Here is a 23,436-nt window from a genome sequence, read left to right as displayed (position 1 = left end):
AGCCACACTGACATCAGGCCCAAGCCTGCCACTCCAGACACACAATAGACCAAAGAACCCAGGATCCACACTTGTATTTATCATGAAAAAGAGACATCAGACTAGACACTCTGAATATGCAAACACACTTGCTCTTAACCACCCACCCTAACCCCACCCCCCTATCCCGAACACAGACACAGTCACAGTCACAAATGCACTGACACCTCCTCCACCGGGGCACCTCAGGCCACAAACACCCCCACCCTGTAAAAGCCAGAAAGGCCACAAATCTGCACCATGGCAGGCTCCCAAGGGCCCCACTGCGCTCCCCTGGGAAGGGGAAGGTGGGGGTGGAGATACTGGGGATGATGGGAACAGACACAAAGGAGAGAGAAATAAATTGTGGGGTTGGGGCGGATGATGGTGTAGGGGGCAGGGGAGGAGACCATGGCCAATGTCAAGGCTGGGTGACTTGCAGCACCCTGGGCCTCAGTTGCCACTGCAAAACAGGGGTGCAGAGTGCAACACAATCACCCGGTGTGACCCCCAGAGCACTGCTGCACCACCATAAAGGGGATAACAACATACACACCCCCTCTCTTTCTCACACACACACACACACACACTCGCTCGCTCTTCATTATCGAGAAGTGAGCCCCAACAACCACCCCAGCAACTCGGCAGTCTGCAGTACGCACTAGGTCCGCAACTGACTGCAGAGAAGCATTAGCATTCAGTGCTGGAGCCACATCTGAAACAAGGGAAGGGGGTTGGAATGGTTGGTTAGAGTTCTAGCAATAGAAATAGAATCCAAACCATAGAAAGAAGCACAATATAGCGGTGTTTATGGCTTCCTGTTTGGCCGGGGTATCCGATGACGCTTATTGCTACGGATAACATTCAGAAATGCAGTCAGTGAATGAAACATCTTATTTTTGTCTCGTCTTTTAACATATCAAACAAAATAAATCATCATAGATCCCCTTGACTTGGTCAGTCCGTCTACTTGGTTGGAGACAGAACCAAGGATTGTGTGGAGTGGCAATGTCAACTGCGGCTATCCTATTCTCATTCTCTAACCAAACCAGCTGAAGGAATAGTCTCGGATGTGGGTTTTTTATGGGGACTCAATGGAGCCCCAAAACAACACTAACCCACACCCCCACCATTCAGCCCTGACCCCCAACCCCCTTCGCTCATGAGGCCTTTTAGCATGAATCATAAAAAAAGGACTGAATCTAGACAGCTAGCACTCTCCCTCATCTCCATCTCCACCCCTCCTCCAATCTCCAATGTCCTCGGTTCCGGTCCCCTACTCTGACATAAAGCAGGGGGGGTTTCATGACATTCATCCAATCTTACACCACCCCTCCCACACACACACACACACACACACACACACACACACACACACACACACACACACACACACATCAGAGCTGGTCAAACAGAGAGATTAGGAGGAGGGTTGACAGCTGACCTTTGGTGTGACCTCATCGCACTTGGGGGTCTCAGGGTCCCCTGCGTTGGGTGCATTAGGTTATTGGACGGAGGCCGCATTACGACTGAACCTGGGCCTATAAACCTGCGCTTTGATTACACCCTTACACCAGGCTGCAGGAACACCAGGGGGATGGGGGGTGACCTTAAGGAAAGCCTCAAGGATGAACAGAAGGCAAGGAAAGAAAAAAACAACAACTAAAGACCCACAAGCACCGCTACCAGCCACACAAACACAAAAGATATACATGATCGAATCCGATCGTAAACAACAGTGATGTGCACAGTACACCACATTGGCTAAAACACTACCCCACTGCCTGGAGGTCCTGTTTGACTGACATGTTCCTAATAAGGCAATCGCCAGTCTGAACATCTAAACAAACAAAGCTCACTCAATGTTCCTCTGGCACTGTGAGCGAGCGAGTGAAAGAGAGAGAGGGAGACCAATTAGCCGCCACTGCTATCGACTTACTTGAAAGGGGTCAGAGAGTTGCATTAAAATTTGGCAAATTTCCCCTCAAAAAATATAAAAAAGGGAGAAGTTCCAGTGGCTGGAGACAGGGGGCTTGATGACTTAGCGTAAACATCAATTAGGCTCTCTAATTAAAGACAAACCAAGTCCAGTTCATTATTGTTGCCTGGGCGATACAGGCTGGGATTGCAGATTTATGTGGATGTCAATGCATGCATTTCCCAATATCTGTCCATGACCGAACTCGTACATTATTGCTTTACATTTCCCAGCTATGCATAATGTGACAACACACATTCCATGCATGGACCGGTCAATGGCTAAACACAGACACCCGTTTATTGTAGCATGCCAGGGAACTACTTGGGTTCGCTAACATTTTGTGACAAAATCGGCTGCCTTTCATGTGCTAGCTTTTTCGGGCTAAACCAACAGCTAATGCTAAAATGTATGTCTGCAGCCAGGTCTGGCCTGTTACCCAGAGTGCCAATTCACATTACGTGAGGCTGAGCACAAATATCTTCTGCAGAGGCCTATCGATTTCTGGGGTTATTATGGGATGACTCTTAACTCTTGAACTTTTCAGGGTTTTCTATGCACTGTACTTTGAAAAATATATTAGGAGGCCTTACTTCACAAGTGAGCCAGACGTGAGGCTTCTCGCGTCCTTTCATAAGCCTCACCCCGGCGCCCTGGCCCTAGCCAAGACAGCCAGTGGAAAATCAAAAAGGTGCCAAATTGATGCTGAGATCAGATATTGACGAGGCTGGTGTTTTTGTCCCCGTGCGTATTCGTTACAAACAAGCTGCAGTCCATGGCCCGGCCAAAATGCAGCCCAATATCCTGTTTCCTTATTCTGCTGTCTGAATTTGGCAGCAGCCCTACTGGAAATGGATTACACTAACCACTGTGTGTGTGTGTGTGTGTGTGTGTCTTTGTCTGTAAGGAGGGAGAGGAGGAGGAAGAGATAGAGACACACAGGGAGAGGAGATAGAAAAATAAAAAGCCAGTCTCAAGAAAGACACCATGATAGCATATTTCTGCTGCCATAGAATAACAAGCAGCATCTCCTGTGTCGCGACGGTCCATTCGGCACAAACACGCACACAAACAACACGAAGCACTCTATAAATAGCATGTTCCAGTTTTCACTTTAAATAGCCGTGTGTGTGTGAGTGTGTGTGTGTGTCTGTGTGCGCGTGTGTCAGACGGCCTTTGTCAGATTAGATAAAACCCTTGGCTTGCTGCACCTCACATGCATATATTGTGGCAGGGGCTCGTAGTCTCTGTGAGCAACAAAACAGCCTGAAAATCCCGTGACCAAAACATGTCAGGAGCTAGACTGTGGCACGGCATCACCACAAGGGATAAACCAACATGGTTGTGTGTGGTGTGGCTGTCTGAATATTTCCAGACCTGACCCCAGACAGTCTGCAATCCAAACTTGTGTGCCATCCTTTTTTTTTTTTTTTAAAGATGTGAGGACTCAGACAGACTGGGTACCTGTGTACCTGGGCCCCCTCTGTGTGAAACTAGGTGGTACAGTGAGCATGTGTAAAGTCAGTATATTCGAGTGGGTGGTGTGTGTGTGTCTGGTTGTTGGTGTGTAGGCTGTGTGTGTGAGGCAAAAAAAAAATATTTTGCTGTGTCATTCACTCCCACGTTTCCCCCCCATTGCCAGGCCCTTGGCCCAGTAAGCAGCCAGCACTGCAGCAGCCATCCCGAGCCAAGCCACCAGCGAACCCTGTGCGCTTCAATACAGCACAAGACGCAAACAAGGTGACATTATCTCAGTTAAATACTCCCACAGGCAGACACCTTTCAGTGTATGCACAAATTCTAAATTCATCCTAGAATATTCCTATGACTGCAGTGTTTATTACGTGCTAGTCTATAAACTGTCTATATACTGCATAAATATACAATCATTTGCAGAGTACCACCAGCCTATGTGATTACTGCAATTTAATGCATTTCACATCCTCCATCACTTGTACAGATATTAGAAAAACACTGCAGACATAAATACTTTTCAAATGCTCAGCTGGATGGGACGAGGAGTCTGACTGCACCCACAGAGTGCCAACATTTTCAGACAGTCAATAAAAATTGGGATTAGCACTTGAGAGCATGGTCTGCAGCCCAGTGCTGTGTCTACAGTGCAAAGCATTGCACTTTTAAAACTGTCATTAGTAATGTCATCACCTTTAACTCACTTCTCTAAATAAAAGTAAGGCATCCTCATCATCTGGGCCTACTAAGTGACCATTTGTGCATTTGCCATAAATGAGTAAACGAACTCTCCTGTTTTAACTCAAAACAGCGTTTTAGTCCAAAGTCTGTCTGCTTTTTTATGGACCTCATTTAAATTACGAGAATATCTCTAGCCATTTGTCACAGCTGTAGGCTGTAGACATCCTCTGCGCCTTTGTGAGTACCCTTACTTCCCAGAGGCTCATTATGATGGGCCTTTGTCCTCGCCGTGATTCAGACAACTCAGAGCCCTGTCTCAGTGCTTGAGCAAGACGGTCTTAGCGAAATGGGGGAAGGGTGACTGGCGAGCCGTCTGAGTGAATTTTCAGACTGTGCTGCTGTCGTGTGTTTTTTCCCCTCCCGCAGACGAATTCAATGGCGAACGAAGCAAAGCCTGGTTTAGATAGGCCCATGAAAAGTCCCCGCACAATCGCAGCTTGCGTCTACCAAACTACCGGGACATTTTTGTAAGCTGGTACTAGAGAGCTACGACAGTATAGCCTGCTGCAGGAGTTAAGCGAACGTCTCTGCGCAGCCCCACCAGCAATTTTCAATTGATGCATACCACTGTGTTAGGTTTTACCACGCAACATACAAAGAAGTTTATGCTTGATATCATGACTGATCATCTGACAATCACAGACTCTGTAAAGTATACCATTTATAAGGCTAATCATAACAATATTCCTCTTCATAGACCGTTATGCATCCCGGAATATTAATGCGCCATGACGCTATGATGCAAATTCTAACTGACAGATATTCAAACGAAATAAATGTATGACCAGCACATTGAAAATGTGGCTATGCGCGGCACAAGATCTGTTTTTATGAGTGAAAATCACATCACAAAAAACTGCGCTTTCTTTTTGCCGTAATGAGACCGAGCGTCAATCGAACCCCGTGAACACGTAGAGCGGTTTCAGGTTAAACCAATTATCTTGTATCTCACGATTACTTACGAAGAACTAATGTACACCAAAAACATAGCTTGCTGTCGGCGAAATAAACTGCGTAGTTACTTACATATATCCATCCCCTGTGGCTGGGATCCGGTGCAGTTGCAGGAGCAAATGACATTGGAGTTTGAGTTGATGGAGCTGCCCGGTACCGTTATGTTTTGCATGGGGCTCGGGAGTAATGGGACGCCGGGGAAGAGCCGCCGGCAGCGGCCCTACATAAAGGGAGGACAACTTATACAGCAGCCCGCTGTCAGAGTCGGCCTCTCCGGTTCCACATTTCTCACGCCATGCTCGCTGCCTTCCGATGTAGCTAATGTTACCTATGGTGAATAGGGTCCCCGCATCTTGACGTTTTGCCGATTCTTTACCTCCAACGTCCCTCTCGCTTTCATTCAAAAGAATGGCTCACTGTTACGTTCTCATGGTGTGGGCAGGCTTACTCCCAACCCCTCCTCCTTCGCCTCTAGAGGGGGAGCAGTTCCAGCCAGACAGGGGGGTTCGCAAGAGTGGGGCAAAAGCAGCGGAGAGGGAGGGGGTGGAGGCAGCGTAGTGGAGACGGGTGGTGACAATGGCGGTGAAAGAGGGGCTGGTCTAGCCAGTGGGAGTGTGGGCGGTTAGAATTACATACACTTATTTAGTGCCAGCCACGACCAATCAAGGCCGGTATTGAAGAGGCTAACCTTGGGCTGACCCCACAGTCTAGCGGATATTCAGCAGATGTGGCGGACCCCCTCCTACCCAAACTGTCTACTGTCTATAAATAACCAGTTCAGTTTTTTTTAAGTCCAGCTGAGAAGGTAAGATAAAAGGGGTCTATACACAACGAGATACAGTTGGTACATGCATGCTACTATAGGGACTGAATTTTAATTACAGGGTAGTATTTTATGTAAAATATTTCTGTTCGACTAGGCCTACAGTAGCCTACTGAAACGGGACACTGACAACGACTGATCAATGTGTCATGGACTATAAATAAATAATAATGCTAATAATAAAAACTCACAACCTAAATAACAGCCTGATAAATTCAGTCAAAACTAGGCTACAACAAACAAAACAGGCGTGAAAGAAACACAAATTAACCGTACAGCACAGACAGCGCTAGACTGACCCACTCAGCGCCAGACAGACCCTGATGATTTAAAACACATGGGAGCAGGACTGGGCTATTACCCCCCTCACTCCAACCATGCAGACACCAGACAGCGCAGGAACACATCACCCACCGAATACCTAATGCGCCTGGACGACCCCCATAGCTCTGGCGACCCCCACTCATAAACACATAGCAGCTACATACGTTTAAAAAGCACGGCAGTGTGGCAGCCAGTGTGCATGTCAGACAGTCTTACAGATCAAGTAAGTAAAATAGCACAGTAACACAAGTAAGAAAACAAAATTCCCAACATAGGCATGTGGCATGAATGTTTTCAACGGCTTAAGCTTAATTATAATGCAAGTGGAACAGAAGTAGCATTCACAATTTATTTAAATAGGCACTGCATAAGCGCTTGAATTTTATTTTTGTATATGCCATCTAACATTGCGAAGGAACAGCTAGGGTCATTCCCTATGGTCATTCCTTGTTTTGGAGGCTGTCCGATTAAGTCACATGGGTAATACTTCCTGTACGCCCGCGCCCCCTAGTGGACCTCTGTTTCTCAGGCACTCCATTTCTCCCTGCACAAAGAAATGTCAGAGACAGACTCCTCACCCTTTCACGTCCTATTTGTATGTTTTTTTTTCTTTCAGCACCGTCCTTAACATGTCTGCTGTTGCCGCTGCAGGTTCACCAACCAGTCGCAACAAGGCTCCCCACAGCAGCACTTAAAACAACAACTATGAGGCCAGCGGATTTCTGTCTTAGCCAGACTGAGTAGGCTATGCTTGTGCAGAGAGAGAGAGAGAGAGAGAGAAAGGGAGGGAGAGAGAGAGACCATCCTAGACCCAGTAATTACCGCGGGCGCAAAGGGAAAAAGCTTCAGAGAGCTCCGGTTTCTCTCCAGCTCAAACCCCCTCATCTCCAACAGCTGATGCAGGATCAACATTCCCCACCTCTTCTCCCGACCTCAGCCATTAAGGAGTGAAATGCCGAAGCCAGCCTCAGACCACCGGCCTGATGATGGGGTGGGGGGTGGCGGTGGATATGGTGGTGGTGGTGGAGGAAAGTGGGGTGGGGAGTTAAGTGTGTCTGGACTGGAGCAACACATTCCAGTCAGTACAGAGAAAAAAAAAAACTTTTTTTGTCTCTGCTCTCTTGCCTTACTGGAACGACGAGGGGAAGGGAAAGATTACAAAACAACAAAAGCTAAACAATTGCAGCCACCATCAAGTCCGGCAAGTATGTTCAAACGCTGCACTCTTCAAGTAAGCAAGTGGGTTCTGAGCTTGTTTGAAAGTGGTGGCTATGGTGAGAAGTCCCTGGGGTGTGGAGCCTACTAGCTAGATGCCCTGGGAGGCCAAGCTTCTTAGCCCAGTGTTAAGCCAGCAGTCTCACAGGGAATAACTCACATGGCACCACTGTCTAGCCTCCACTGAGACCTCGTGTGCAGAGAGGTTAATGGCCTCCAAGATGGCTTGTTTACACTGAATGCCACATATGATGACATTTAAATATGTGGTGTATATGGGTATAAGAATGGCATCCTATGGATATCTGACTCTTGTGGGCCTATGTGCGTGTGTGTGCGTGCATGCGTGTGATATACCTGTGTGTTCTCTCCCAACCACATATCATGGTTGAAAAGCTCATAAACATGAAGGTACCAGGGGTGTTCAGTTCATTTATTTTAATTCTTTTAGAGAACAGAACCCAATTTGTCAAGTTGAAAGTCAGGAAAAATCCCCAGTTCCCCACAAATACAGGTTCTCCCCAAGGCACAGTTCTATCACCTTTCTTATTTACTATAGCTGATTACCGCCCACAGAACTCAAGTTGCCAAGAGGTAAAATTTGCAGACCACACCGCTCTACTAGGTCTAATTGAACAGGATAATGATAGCCACTACAGAAAAGAGATAAAAGCCCTTGTTGAGTATTGTGACAGTAATTTTCTGGAGCTCAATTTCAAGAAAACAAAAAATGAGAAATTAAGGGGCAACTGTAGCGTAGAGTGAACACATACAAATATACATGGTTGTTTTTAATGATAAGCTGACATGCACTGATCATATTTCATCACTGCTGGACAAATTGAGTCCACGTCTGTACTGTATGAGGAAGATGCAGTCTTTTAATGTTAATTCCGATGTAATGAAAATGTTTGCTATGTCTGTGGTATGTAGTGTGCGGAGCTACTGTGTTGTGGGATGGGGAGGGAATGCTACTGAGAAGAATAGGATTGATAAACTCAACAAAAGGGCAGGAAAAAATGGCTGGGCTGACAATTACAATGGATAGAGTATATTATGACCGCCTGGAGAAAATGACAGCTAAGATTATGCAGGACTGTTGTCACCCTCTCCATACATGTTGGGCAACAAGGTTATGGAATGCAGTGGTCGGTTAAGACCACCAGTTACACCCACTAAGCGGAATGCTCTCTCTTTTATACCACAAGTGGTTAGGCAGCACAATGAGCACTTTAAACATACATTTGTAGAACTTGTTTAGTTGTATGTGTGTATTTAACTCATTGAATGCCAAGCTGTTTTCGGAAGCTTTATCCTAGAGTGCCAGCAATCTAGACCATTGTTGATGATTTTTGTACAGCCACAGCATATTCTGTGTTATAGCTATGAACACATACAATGGCTCGTTTAAAAGGTGAGACTAAGCTCTCAGTGGGTGCAAACCGTGTATTTCTACACGCCTCTGTTCCTGAGAAATCCCAAGCTAAACAGTGGCTAGTTTTCATCAAAATCGCTGTTTTTTTCTAGAAATGGAGATATAATGTCTTTCATGAAATATGAAGTGTTGCCTGTAAACTTTCCGGGAAGTGATCAGCGAGACCTGGCGAGAAACTGCCACCTAGTGATAGACCCACGAAAATGGCCTGGTTTTGAGATGACGCGTGCATGCGCCACTGATTCGACCCAAAAGCGGCAACCGAAGTTATGATAAAATGTCCAGATAAAATGTCCAGATTGTGCGTTTTCATGAGTTTTCGATCGTCATATATTTCATTTCCATTCATCACAGAGTTCCCAAAATCACATATAAGGTGTGTTAGAGTGTCAAGTTTCAGGCCATTTAAAAAAGCTAAAACGTAATATTACGTTTTTGGCACTAAACGCATGGGAAGGAAAAACGTAATATTACGTTTTTGGCACTCAATGAGTTAATGTTAATGTATTGTCTTGTAGTGTACATTTAATGTTAATTTATTATATCAGTGTCTGTAACTATAGGCTCAGATGCAGACGCATAAATATACTATCTACCCTCAACTGAGGGCTTTTTTTAGGTGGGCATGACGGTGGCACTGTCCATTTCCATTTTTATGGATGAAATAAACTTGACCTGACTTGGTTAGAGATGTAAAAGGCATAAGGCATAGTTCCCATATCACTCCATCTAGACCAACACACACTGAAGCGTATATTTACCAGAGAAAGAGTGAGAGAGAGAGAGAGAACATGAGAGAGAGAGAAAGGTAGCAAGGGTAAAGAATGAGAAATAAAGAAGGCGGTGCTGGAGTGAGCACAGAGAGGTATTGAGGAATAGATACAAAGTGGAAGTGCCATGAAGAAAGACAGAAGAGAGAAAAAGAAAAATGAAGTGAGGGGAGAGAGGTGTGTGTGTGTTTGTGTAGTGTGGGTGTGTTTGTGTGTGTGTGTGTGCACATACGTTCATATAGTTAAGAGATGGGAAGAAACAGCAGGATAAAGATGAAGATGTGTGTGTGTGAGAGAGAGAGAGAGAGAGAGAGAGAGAGAGAGAGAGAGAGAGAGAGAGAGAGAGAGAGAAGCAAAAGAGAAGTCAATAGTCTGACTGGGTAAGTCTGGCTAATGAAAGCCACCCCTTGGGGGGCATCCCATCATGTAAGCAGTTTATCATGCCACTGAGAGAAAAAGACAGGCAGAGAGGGAGAACGAGAGAAAAAGACAGGCAGAGAGGGAGAACGAGAGAAAAAGAATGAGGGAGAGACAAAAAAAAAAAAAGAGTGCACCTTGTTCCCACAGGCCTGCCAGCTCACCACCTGTGACCTCTCAGTCTGTCATTACACACACCCACACACACACACACACACACACACACACACACACACACACACACCTCACAAAAATAAAAACTAGAAAAAAGAAATAATCTCATTCCAGTTCCAGATGCAAAATGGTTCCCATTTTAACAAGATGTATTCATTAATTTAATTCTGTATTAATGTAACCAATGAACTTGACTGATGTATTGTGCATTTTCACATTTTAATTAATGGCGATCGTGAACCATGAAGGGATATTAAAAATCAAATAAAAATGATATGGGAAAAAAGAAATCTTCTTTACAGGACTGCATAGTCTCAAACTAATATGAGATCATAATTTAACTGTGTAACCGCTATAGCTGTTCTCCACATCAACTCTACCATGAGAGGGTGTTACATTCAGTCACAATATCAACCCAATGGCTGTGTGTAGTATTACCGGTACATTTGTATTCATGCAGGCAATTGTGGCAGTGGCCACATACACACACGGCAACATCAATAGCCACGCCGGACTACCCAGGAGAATAGGAAATGTCCCCTTGGGCATTCCCACAGGCTATCTAAGGGTTTCTTCATCTCTTGTTCTGCTTCTCACTCTCCCTATACACACACACACACACACACACACACACACACACACACACACACACACACACACACATGTATATTCACCCTCCATGTTGCGTCTCGCCTTTTTTTTTTTTAATGCGGACCTGGGTTTGAGTTTGAAATCGGTCATGCAGGTCGGCTGGAGTACACAGCCTGTTGTCTGGGCGGCTTCCTGCCCCCTCTGCCTAGCGAACCGACTGTCCAGAGGCCAGCCGGCAGTGAGCACTGCTTCTGCTGTGGCTCATAAAATTCTGGGTGAATTCACAAGGGGGTGGACGGCAGTGGTGGTGGTGGGGGGACAGACAGCCAGGTCCGTCCTTACTGTCTCGTCCTGCTTTTTTATGACCTCTAGCACCCGTCCACCCCCCCACGTCGTGCCTGCTGGCCAGGACATTCGCTCCACTGCTCTGGCTCTCTGGGCAGAGGAATGACAGAGGAAGGAAGAGAGAAAAAGAAAGAGAGAAAAAGAGAGAGAGAGAGAGAGAGAGAGAGAACAAAAGTAGCCCTGACAACGATCTGTTCTAGCCATCTCCCAAATGTTTATGTTAAGATGACTGCAAGATTTCACATCACAGTCTCTGAGGAGTAGGGGATGCATGCGTGTGTGCCTCTCTGAACTCATAAAAGCTCAAAACTCAGGACAAGAATTTCAAACACATCATTGATTTCACCTCTGAAAGTCTGAGCACTCCGAAAGAATGGAGAAAGAGAGAGAGAGAGAGAAAAGAAAGAGAGCAACAGAGAGAGAGAGAGAAATGGGACAGACTTTCAAGCAGGGAACAAAATCCTGCAACGCTGTGAGTAGACGAGACATTGTGTCTGCGACTGCACTACACTACACTATCGGCACAGCACAGCAGACTTCACCATCCCCCATTCCTCAGTGCGTTCATTTCCTGCCTTCTGAGAGGAAATGACATCACGGTATCTATGGCGACCCATTTTTTGGCTCAGACAGGAAGACGAGAATCTGACGAGAATCTGACTAAAATATGCTGCTGCTGTAGCTGCTGCTCCTGCTGCACCATCTCCATCTATCTCTCCTTCTCTCTTCCCCGCTCTTCTCTCTTTCCCTCTCTTCTCTCTTTCTCTTTGGACAGATCTGTCCACATCCCCTGCTCGTGTAACATCACATTTTCCAACAGTCCATTTAACCCTTTCAGAGCCCCGCTCCTCTTTCGCCCAGAAGAATCGAATGCTAAGCGTGCAGTTTGAAACCAAAGGGGAGGCCTGATGTCTAGGTTATCTGTTTTGGATAGAACATCTGGGACTGAAACACCAGTCGTGTAAACCCCCCCAAACCCACCCCACCCGTCTCTCACTAACTTTCAGGTCTTCCCTCGCTTTCCTCTCCCCCTCCCTCTCTATCCATTCCTTTTTGGCATCACCCTCCCATACACACACACACACACACACACACACACACACACACACACACACACCGCCCATTTCACCAAAGTTGACTCCGTCTCTGAAAGACTGCGGTCTGAGATTCTGGCTGCAGCGTGCTTTCCTACACCCACACACCCTCATTACCTTCCTCTCGGACTGCGCTCCGCTCACACACACACTGATGGAGAGGAGGAGAGGAGAGGCGGAACGAGGGAACAAAGGGAGACAGAGTGGAGGACGACAAGAGAAGAGAGGAGTGGAGCGAGGCGAATAGGAGCTGAGATTTTTGGGAGGCTGACTGCGGCTCATGTTGGAGAGTGTATGTTGGCAACAAAAAAATGCTACCATCCAAATGGTAAATGGACGGTACATAAAACCTTGTATACACACACAAATGTATATACCATCAACCCCTATGGACCAGCATGTATGTTTAGATTTATTTGAGATGTCCAAAAGGTGCGGCCAGGTGGATAGGAGTCTGTATGTATAGTACACATACACTGAACAGAACATTCAGTTCTCGCATTTTAAGAGAGCGTCCAAAGAGTACACTCCTCAGTCTGTCCGATAAGATCGGTATGTCTGTCTCGTCTGTCTGTCTGTCAGTCAGTCTGTTGTTGTTGTGGCTGTCTGACAGTGGAGCCCCGCTGGTTTGTCTTTCCCTTTTGAGTTCAGTCTTTGTGAATCTGCTCCTTTCTCCTCCAAACTTTTTTTCTCCCCTTCTCTGCTTGCTGACTGTTTGTGTCACTCAGTGTGTCGCTACTTGCAGACATACTGTTCCACCTGCGACTTTGACACCCTGTCTGCCTGCTTGTCACACACACACACACACACACAGAGTTCTTGCACTCATTTTTCTTTCTGAGCATCATTTATGACACAGACAATCACAAACACGCTACACACAGACACAGTTTTCATTCCACTATTTGAATATCTTTGAAAATAGATGTGCACACACACACACAGCCACAGCCACACACACACACACACACACCATACTCTCCTCAGTCTGTCTGCTGCATCAGACTATAAGGTCAAAGAGGAGTGTGTGGGAGATCGTCCGAAGGAGGTGAGCACAATGGACGTCCTTTTCATTTTTTACCCCCCACAGCAGACAATATGTTCTCTTTACCTCTCCTTCACTCACTCGATCTCACTCCCTCTATTATATACACACACACACACATACACACTGTCTCTCCAGTTTGTGAAGGTGTGTTCTGTCTGGCACTTTGGAGAAAGTGAGCAAGTGATGACTTGGGCTCAGAGGGGGATAAAAAAAGACACAAAAGAAAAAGAACATACAGTCCAGACACTTGTGCTATTTGTGCGTGCATGTGTGTGTGTGTGTATATCTCTTGCTAATGTACAACTCAGCTGAAGCAGAATGGTGCACACATTTGCTTACAGAAATGTCTAATGTGTGGCCAAAGAATGACCTGTTCTCATGTAGCTTCATGTACAGAGCCAGATGCTGCTGACTGCTGCTGCATGTGATGATGAGGCCAAGTACCACAGACAAAGCGTATGTAAGTAAACGCATGTCCATACGGTGCATCTCTTAGCCTTTCAGTACAATACAACATAATATATAGCTGGGAGGCAAATTCATTTTTGGAAATAAAAAATGTAGGAGACGGAAACGGACAAAAGACCATAAACAAAGTGTCTGCTAGAACACACCAAACGGTGCAGGTGGGGGGGGGAAATGAGCACCCCCTCCGATAGATAAATTAGATCAATAAACAAAAAACGTCTTCGCCAAAGCCCCAACACATTCCCACAATCCTTCGCATTCCAGCAAATGTCGTGGGACTGCTGCTGCTTTATAAGGCATTCAAATGCCAAGGTCGCCTGCGGCCCGGGCAGGTAAACAAACCGAGAGGAGAGCGTGCAGAGGTGGAGGAGGAAAAGAAAGTGAGCGCATTCATGGGTATCGATTGGGTCTCGCGCTGCAAGTGGGCCTGAAAGTCAGTCACTCTGAGAGACTAAATCAAAAGGAGGAAGAGCACTACAGGGAGGCGACCCCTGACCCCTGGAAGACTAGACCCCTTCAAACCAATGAAAATACACTTAACCTGCTGAATGCCAATGAGTGGAAATGCGAGTGTTTGTGAATGTGGCGGTGTAGAGGTAAGAGCCTTGTGTGTTTGTGTGTATATTTCTATGTTTAAGGAGGAATGGCGAACTTGAACACAGCCCGCCTGCAGGATGAGAAAGAGAAGGTTGTTGTCCAGCAGAGAGTGGCCTCTCACAAATTGAGATGCTGTTCAAACTCAGACTCAGCGGTTGTCAACTCCAATTGCTGGCTGTGCTAAGAGCAGTGTCATGCACTTTCTCTCTCTCTCCTTCCTCTCCCTTACTTCTCTCTTCTCCATCCTTCCTTTAAGTCTCAAGCCCTGTCCTCTCTTTCTCTTTCCTCCTCCCCTCCTCTCTCTCTCCCTCTCTCTCTCTAGTATGGAGGTATGCAGACGGTTCACAGGGAGGGAGTGCTGCAGATCGGTTTGACAAGAGGAGAGCCTGACAGCGAAACCTACTCGAGTCCTTCCGTCTCTCCCTCCCTACCTCTCCCTCCCTACCTCTCCTCCCTCCCTCCTCCCTCCCTCTCTCCCTCCCTCCCTCTCTCCGTCTGTCTCCCACTGGTCATGCATTTTAGAGCGCTTCCTCCCTTGGCCTCTCTAAGGTCACTTGTGCACCATGTCATGTGTCTTCTGGTGGTGTGACATTTAGAATGTGTTGATGTGTTTACATGCTGGTTAGTGTGGATGCTTGTAAGTGCTTTGCACCATGTATGTGTGTGTATGTGTGTGTGTGTGTGTGTGTGTGTGTGTGTGTGTGTCGGATGATATCCTGCTAGTCACCAAAGACACATTTCTGTGTCAAACATATGAGAGCATGGGGGGGGGGTGTGTGTTGTGTGTGTGTGTGTGTGAGTGTGTGAGTGTGTGAGTGAGAGTGAGAGTGTGAGTGTGTAATCTGTTTGTAGGTACGTATTTGAATGTCAAGCATAGGAAGGTCATGGCTGCTCTGTTTGCAAAGGTCAAGGTGTGGGTCACTGGCCCCAAAAAAAGAAGGACAGTAGCCTTACACTTACACACACACACACACACACACAAACACCTCCTCAGACAGACTGACACACAAGGGTAAAGCATGAATAGAATACACACACACACATACACACACTCTCATTATGTCTCTCTCCCTCAAGTCACCTGTAAGTCACGCTGCTTGGACACATTCCCAGAACCCAAAAACAGCCTCTCTTCTCTTCCCTTCTCTTCTCTCTCACTCTCACACCATCCCTCCCTCCCTCCCTCCCTCCCTCCCTCCTTTCCCCTCCCTCTTTACCAGACCTGACCACTTACCAGGGCCCAGTTTACCCCAACCAATAATGGTGCTAGACGACACATCAGGACAGACAGACACCACTTGACAGGGAGAGAGCCGCCACTCCCAGCAGACGACAGCACAGTACAGCACAGCGCATTGCAGCCAAGCTAGCCAGCCCTGTAATCAGCAGCACAGACTCAGAGCGCGAGCAAGCAGTGGCGCACACTACGCACTTAAAGGGCTGTAGGGGTTTAGAGAGAGTCTTAATGTTCAGTGTAGACCAAACAAAACACGCAAGCAAAGAAGAACGCAGACAAACACACAGAGGTTTTTTGAGGGGGGGTAGACAGAGAGGGAGTGTGGGTACTGTAGTCTTTTTCTGTTGTTGTTGTTTTGTCTGAGTCTGTGGAGATCAATCAGATGACGAGGTCAGGGGGGCTAATGGGAAACTCTTTTGATGTGATTGGGTGGGGTGTCGTCCGGCTTCTATCCAGATCACTACATTCGCTGTTTTTTTATTCTCTTTTTTTCCTTCCCTCACTCTTTCCTTCTACAAACCCCCCTCTTTACTATAGCTTCCCACTCCCTATCTGAAGTTGGTTTTACACAAACCCATCATTCTCTGTCCTGTCTGCACAGGCACAGAATCTCTCGCTCTTTCACTCATGTGATTGGAAGGGGAAGTGGTGGTGGTGGTGGTGTGTGTGTGTATGTGTTGGGGGGTGGGGGGTTGCGGAGCGCTGATCAAGGTAGTGTGGGGGAGGGGAGGGGAGGTCTGGGGAGGTTTATGGGGGACCCCTTCATGCTGCAGCAGCCAGTGCCTTGTGACTCCCCCTGCTCAGGGAGACCCCCGACTCACCCAGACGAGCGGCGTCTAGACGGTATTCATGATCCATCTGTCTGGCAGGGCCGCCGAGATGGCAAACTCGATTAGAATTGAAATATTTTTTTTTCTTTTTTCCCCTCCTACTGCCTACCAACCCCCCACCCTACCTCACCACCACCACCACTTCTCTCTCTCTCTCTTTCCTTGTCCCTCTCCACCTCTACCACCAATCCCTCTCTCTCTCTCTCTTTTCTCTCAGTCCTGCACTCTCCTGTTTCTCTTTCACCCCCCTCTCTCTTTCTCTATCCCATTTGTTCTGTCCAACTCCTTTATTGCCCTCCCTCTCTCTGCCTCACTCTCTCTCTCTCTTCCCAAACACATTTTCACCCAGATACACAGACACACAAATACACACACGAACCCAAACACACCCCGAATCAGCATTCAGCTACTGAAAATTCAATCAAAGCATGCAGAGAGACACACACACACACACACACACACACACACACACACACACACACACACACACACAGACGCACACAGACACACAGGTGTCTGGGAGATGGCAGCCAGCCGCAGTCAGTCATTAACATGCGGGCTAGACTGCTAAATATTTGAAGTGGCGGCATTGGACCGGTTCCACTGGAAAAGAGCGGCCCTTGTCGAGGAGACGCCGCTGCGCACACACACACACACACAAAAAGGGGAAGGCTAAAAAAAGCATGGGTATCACTCAAAACCAAACGGATCCAAGCAAAGAGGACTAGTAGAATGAAGGTCAAAGGGAAAGAGACAGGAGAGAGTGTGTGTGTGTGTGTGTGTGTGTGCGTGTGTTTGTGAGAAGTGAACAGAGAGAGGGTAAAGTTTACGAAGGTGAGAAAGACAGAGAGAGAAAAAAAAGAAAGAAAGAAAGAAAGAGAGAGAGAGAGTGTGTGTGTGTGTGTGTGTGAGTGTATGTGAGAGAGAGAGAGTGAGTGAGAGAGAGAGGCAGTAAAAGGAGCCCTGTAAAGTTTACTTGTGGGGGTACTAAAAAAAAAAAAACTTCTTGAAACAAAAGCCTGGTCTACATCAAAGGCTGCCTGTTCGGCTCAGACCGAGCCCTTCACCTTCCCAAATGAGCCCATTAACAGGAGAACAGCGCGCCGGAACATTCCACCTTCTGGTCCATTTGCATTTCAGACGTGCGGCTGGGGGGGAAACGTAGCTATATCTTCTTCAGCCCTGCAGTCGCAGAGACAATCCGCTTTTCAATGAATTAATGGATGAACGGATAAATGAATGAATGAGGAAATGAATGAATGAATACATTAACTGAAAATAGGTCAAATACTTTTAATGAAAGAGGTGGAAAGACCTACATGACCAGAGCAGCATTATTTATGAAAGCGCTCTTGATTCAGAACTATTACGGACTGGATTTGTCTAAAACCTGTCTGAACACTCAAAGTGAAGTTTCTCGAGTCATCTCCGGGGAGCTAACTGAGCAGAATGCTAATGTCTGGGAATCGGGCTTCGTGGCCATGGAGCAACCCTACTAGAAATCACTGGAGATAGACTCCAGCTGTGTGTGTGTCCAGCATTTTAATTGTACCGCTTCTTTGATCCTGTTTCGAACCATTCGCTTATTAATTATTAAATGCTTGTAAGAACGCCCCAGCCAGCCAACCAAAAAAAAAAAAACACCACAAAAAAATCGTAGCCTCTTTCATTTGACTTTTCCTAAGAAACAACAAAAAACAGTGTGCTGTTAGCGTTCACAACTGAGCCCACGGCTTTCACTTCTCTCTCCTTTCCTCCTTTTTCACTGTTGAAAGCCCAACAGAAAACTTCCTATTCAAACGAATCACACTGAGCAATACACTTCAACAGAAAGATATATATAAATTCTGATTCTGAGCTGGCTCATGAGGAGAATCCTTCTGCAGATGTATGTGGATGAGTGTTGGTATTTTTGGTTGAGTAGGGAATATATTATATGAGGTATGCGTGGATGTATTTTTTGTGCAGCCTTCTTTTGGGCAGTAGACATACAGAATTAGTTGCGAGTTACAAGACATCACAAAGTCTGGCCACGGATATCAAAACAACACGCCAGCCGACACAACAACCACAGCTTTAATTGCACAACTGGAATGACATCATCTGAATGGAACACTAGCATTATCACAACAGAGTAACAGTGTGAGATAGATGTGGGGCCCGCTTAATGCGTATGGTCTGAGGTGTATATATATATATATATATATATATATATATATATATATATATATATATATATATATATATATATATATATATATATATATATATATAGAGAGAGAGAGAGAGAGAGAGAGAGACAGAGACAGAGAGACAGAGACAGAGAGAGAGAGAGGAAAAAGAGGTCAAGGGTGACTCACATTCAAGGGTGGCGGGAGGCGGGGTCACGGCAGGACAGTGCTCCTCAAATTTGCACTCTGAGAGGGAGGGAGGGAGAGGGGGAGAGAGAGATAAAGAGAGAGAGAGGGGGGGGGGGAAACACATACCAGACAGGTTAAATAATACTGCACAAACAGGTTGCTGCGATGCATAGTGCCCAGGAAAGTAACAATTACAATTTCAAGCCCCTGGGCTGTTTTATTCAGAGAGGCTTGGCCTTTCCACAGCGGCAAGATGAAGCTAAATGACTCACTCGCATGTCCCGAGCCATGGCTGAGATTTATCACGGTGTCAGACATACATTTGGTCTGCCATAAATGACTTAGTAGGCTCAGCCTGAGGCGTGAGGGCTCATGAGACTGTGCTTGTGTTAGTTTGCGTGTATGTGTATTTATGTGTGTGTGTGAGTGTGTGTGTGTGTACTATGTTTTGAATATTTGAGTGTGTTGGACAATGCAGCTTTGACAACAAATGATAGACAAGCTATGTGTGATCATGTGTGTATTGATATTTGTGTATTGTTTGCATGCAAGAGAGAGGGTGTGTGTGTGTATGACCGTGTCGTTGTCTGTTGTGCGTGCATTATACTTCCTTTGAGTCATTCGGAAACTGTATGTCAGGTTAACTTGTCACTGCACAGTTAAATCCTGTGCATTCTCAGAAAAGATCACACTCCACTCCACCCTCACACACAAAATGGTGGATGCTCTCTCTCTTGCTCTTCAAATTCAGAAAGCTTTACTGGCATGACCATTCACAAAGAAAGTGTTGCCAAAGCATACAATATATAAGCCTAGAAAACATCAGAAGACAAAATAACAGAATCATAAAACAATGTGTGATTTATATATATATATATATATATAAAAATCCTCTCTCTCTCTCCCCAAGCCTCCAGATGCTCCCATCTCCAGACCATGCCCGAGACGCACGTTTACATATGTGTTTCCAGCAGAGCAGGTTTCAATTTGTGGTGAGGGCGTAACATACTTCACATGTTTGGGTTAGCAATCACAGAGAGAGAGAGAGAAAAAAAAAGAGGGGGGAGGAAGAGAGAAACGGAAACATACAGACAAACAGTGACAGATAAAGATGGAGCCTGAAGAAAGAGGAGAGCAAAAGAGTGAGACAAAATAGAGGGAGAACAGAGACAAAGACAGCAAATAGACAGAGTCATAGAGGCAAGGGAGGGACTGAAGACAGAAAAAGAGAAACAGAAAAGGACAGAATGCAAGAGAGAGAGAGAGAGAGGGAGGGAGGCAAGCAAGAAAACAGGGAGTGACAGAGAAAGAGGACAGAGAGAGAGAGAGAGAGAGAGAGAGAGAGAGAGAGAGAGAGCGAGAGCGAGAGCAAGTGCGTGTCAGCCTCAGACAGTCTGGGCCGTCTGTCTGCCTTGATGCTCGCTGACCGTGCTCCTCTGTGTCAGCGTCGGCTGGCCGTGTGTGTTCGTGCCTGTGCCTGCCTGCCCGCCCGTCCGCCCGCCCCTTTCCCATGAGTCAGAGCGGCTGCCGGCCGGCCGGGCGGCAGATAAGACCTCAGTCCACCTCTGCTGCTCCCTGCTCGGCCATGGCGCGCCCTGATGCGTGATGTCATCGGCTCGTTGCCGGGGCGCTCCCAGCCGGCTAGCAGACACCATCTGTGCCGAGGGCCGGCTGGGGAGGGTGGAGACAGAGAGTAAGAGAGGAAGGCAGAGAGAGAGAGAGAGAGAGAGAGAGAGAGGGAGGGAGGGAGGGAAGGGGCTGTTGTGCTCGAGTTGAGATCACTCTGTCTTTCAAATCTGACTCGCCCATGATTTACCATGTACAGGCTGCCATACCTGCACAACTTCTCATTTGCAGAGTTCATCATTGACGAAGAAAAAGATAAAACGAAACATAATGGCTATAAATGATCTCAAAACAGTGTTATGATGAACTATAAACCTTCATGTGCCATGTGCCATGTATACATATTTTACTTTCTCTTTGTCTGTTCCTTTCAGTCGTCTTCCTCTCCGTCTTCATCTTCCCTTCAACCTGTCCTCCCCCACGTCTAGCTTTTACTCCCCTGTGAATGACTCCACAATAATCTGACTAAGTGGGCTAGATACATATTTAATATAGCATGTAGACTTGAAAAGCCTATGTGTATATGTGTGTGTGTGTGTGTGTGTGTGTGTGTGTGTGTGTGTGTGTGTGTGTGTGTGTGTGTGTGTGTGTGTGTGTTTGAAGGGGGGGGGGGGGGGCTGCTGCGGTGGAGTACCAGTGTTTTGTTTGTTTATTCTGAGCGAGGCTTTCCTTTAAGTTGATTAGTCTCCATCAAAATGAGCACAGGTGTTGGTGCCGAGGCTTCTTTCGCATCATCGCGTCTTGAATGTTTGTCTCCATCACCCCGTTTCACCACAATCTCTCGTTCTCTCGCTCTCCCTCTCCCTTCTTCTCCTCCCTTCCCCTTTCTCCATGTCTCTCTCTTTGTCTCTTGCTCTGTCCTTGCCCTTTCCTTACTGTCTGGCTGTTGACGCCTCCAGGTTTTGGCACCTTTACTTTAAAAAAAAAAAAAAAAAACACAACGCTGAAAGATGTGCCAAATTTCCTCTAACACTTTAAGGGCAAAGTGGCTGTGTGTGTTGATAGGACACAGACACACCATAGGGGGAAGGAGAGGAGACGACAGGAAGAGGGTGGAGAGTGACGAGTCCATCTCCTGTACTAATACAGCCAGCTGACCTCTACAGGAACCCTGGGCTAACCCTAGGATCACTGGACCTGTCTGGTGCAGCAGTTGAGGAATGGCGTTTGAGTACGGGATGGAGGAGGAGGTGGTGGTGGTGGTGGAGGAGCGTGGAGCAGCCCCACCAAAATGAAGTCATAGCCAGTTACAGGGCCAAGCCAAAGAAGAGTGTCCTCATAAAAGCATGGAATAAAAAAAAAATGGTAGGCATGATGGTAGCCAAAGCATGACCGAGACCAACACATTCTGTGGGTGGGAGCGAGTGTGCTGCATGAAAAAAGCGAAAGTGAACGGGGATGGTGCAGTTAAAGTGAGCGGGGATGGTGCAGTTAAAGTGAGCGGGGATGGTGCAGTGGCTTTTGCCGCTCTGAAACCAGGCACCTCTCGGTCTGCTCTTCATGTTGCACGTCAAGCAAAGCAAACCAAACTGCCGACAGGACAGTTGTCGTCCGGAATGTCGTCGGCCTGTCCAGTCAGACGGTTTCCTGTTTGGTAACAACCCCCTCCGAAAAAACAAGCCGTCCTAACCGCAGTTTAACCTTGCTGATATTGATTGCTCCCCCTGGCCTCTAAGCCCATCCAGTTTGTTTAGTACTGTCTGCGAGGCTTCGCGGGCCATCAGTCATTACTCGGTGCTCATTGGCCGACGTCTGGAGGAAGCCAGGAGCCCCCCCTTCCTCGGCTCGCCTCTCCGAAGCCGAAACCTGCTGAGAACTCCCAAAATGACAGGAATCGATTTGGAAGCTGTCCACGCTCTGACCGCCTCTGCCATAAAACTCCCAACACTCTCCACTACCACCCACAAAAAGAGAGCAAGGGAGATAGATGGAGGGAGGGAGAGAGAGAGAGAGAGAGAACGTGTGTGTGTGAACAGATCAGAGTGTACTGTATGTGTATGAGTTGAAAATGGAAGAGAGAGGGAGGGAGAGATAGAAAGAAAGAGGAGAGAAAGAAAGATTAGACAATGTAGACAAAGTGTGTGCGTGTGTGTGTGTGTGTGTGTGTGTGTGTGTGTGTGTGTGTGTGTGTGTGTGTGTACTGGAGTCCGAAAAAAAAAACGAGGGAAAAAAGAGTACACAGAGAGTGAGAGAGTCTAGAATATACGTATGAGGAGAGAGAGACTTCCACAGAGACGGCAGCAAAGGACCTTGTTGCTATGGGTAACTATGGCCAAATCAACAACATGAAATTAGTAAGGTTATAATTACACTAACAAAATTAACACACACATCTTTTTTTTAAAATGAAATAATCATGCGACAATTTTCCTTCATTTCTTTGTTCAGTTTAAAAATAGAGCTTTTATTCTCGGAGCCCAGTCCACTAACACAACCCATCTTTCAGTCCGTCTTGCTTATTATGCTCTGGGTTGTTATGTCTACAGAAATGCCTCAGTCCTCAAGGACCGCTTTTCTGCGTTCCATCTTTGTCTGGAGAGATTGACAGCTCTGACAGGCCACTGTGGGTCATCCTGGCCAGCTGGGGAGCCAATCACATGCTTTTGGAACGGAATGTTCTGGTATTTCATTTTCCTCCATGATGAATAAAATACCAGAACATTCTGACCCCGCCTCGGCTTGGGGGCCCTCCAGTTGTTAAAACAATATCCTCCACCTCAGGTCTCCCAGGAATTTTCTTTTTTTTTCCTTCTCTTCTTCTCCCACTTCTTTTTTTTTTTTTTAGGTAGACGTCTGGATCCAAATTCCGCTCCAAGTTCAAATTCCACATCTGATATTAAAAAATTGCAAGCGGAGGTATTTTTCGGAGTCAGCATTTAGCTGGCTGCGGGGGCCAAGGGCAGACATCCCATTTCGTA

General features: G+C 46.7%; 1 protein-coding gene across 3 annotated transcripts in view; it reads right to left on the bottom strand.

Annotated features, from left to right (window-relative positions):
• The window catches only part of ldlrad4a (low density lipoprotein receptor class A domain containing 4a), a 64,358-nt gene that overhangs the window by 19,073 nt on the left and 21,849 nt on the right, over positions 1-23,436 (bottom strand). Inside the window, exon 3 of one of the 3 annotated variants that reach the window (XM_048230179.1) lies at positions 18,893-18,949. The exons of 1 other annotated variant lie outside the window; for it this stretch is intronic. In XM_048230179.1, the coding sequence (XP_048086136.1) occupies positions 18,893-18,949 (57 nt within the window). Of the gene's footprint in view, positions 1-5,236; positions 5,710-18,892; positions 18,950-23,436 lie in introns of those variants that run through there. One more of the 3 variants, XM_048230178.1, reaches the window with a different exon arrangement.

The sequence above is a fragment of the Alosa alosa genome, chromosome 20 (genome assembly GCF_017589495.1).
Source record: "Alosa alosa isolate M-15738 ecotype Scorff River chromosome 20, AALO_Geno_1.1, whole genome shotgun sequence".
In the NCBI taxonomy this organism is placed as follows: Eukaryota; Metazoa; Chordata; class Actinopteri; order Clupeiformes; family Clupeidae; genus Alosa; species Alosa alosa.
The sequence above is the reverse complement of the archived record's forward strand: the minus strand, read 5'-3'. Positions and strand labels throughout refer to the sequence as shown.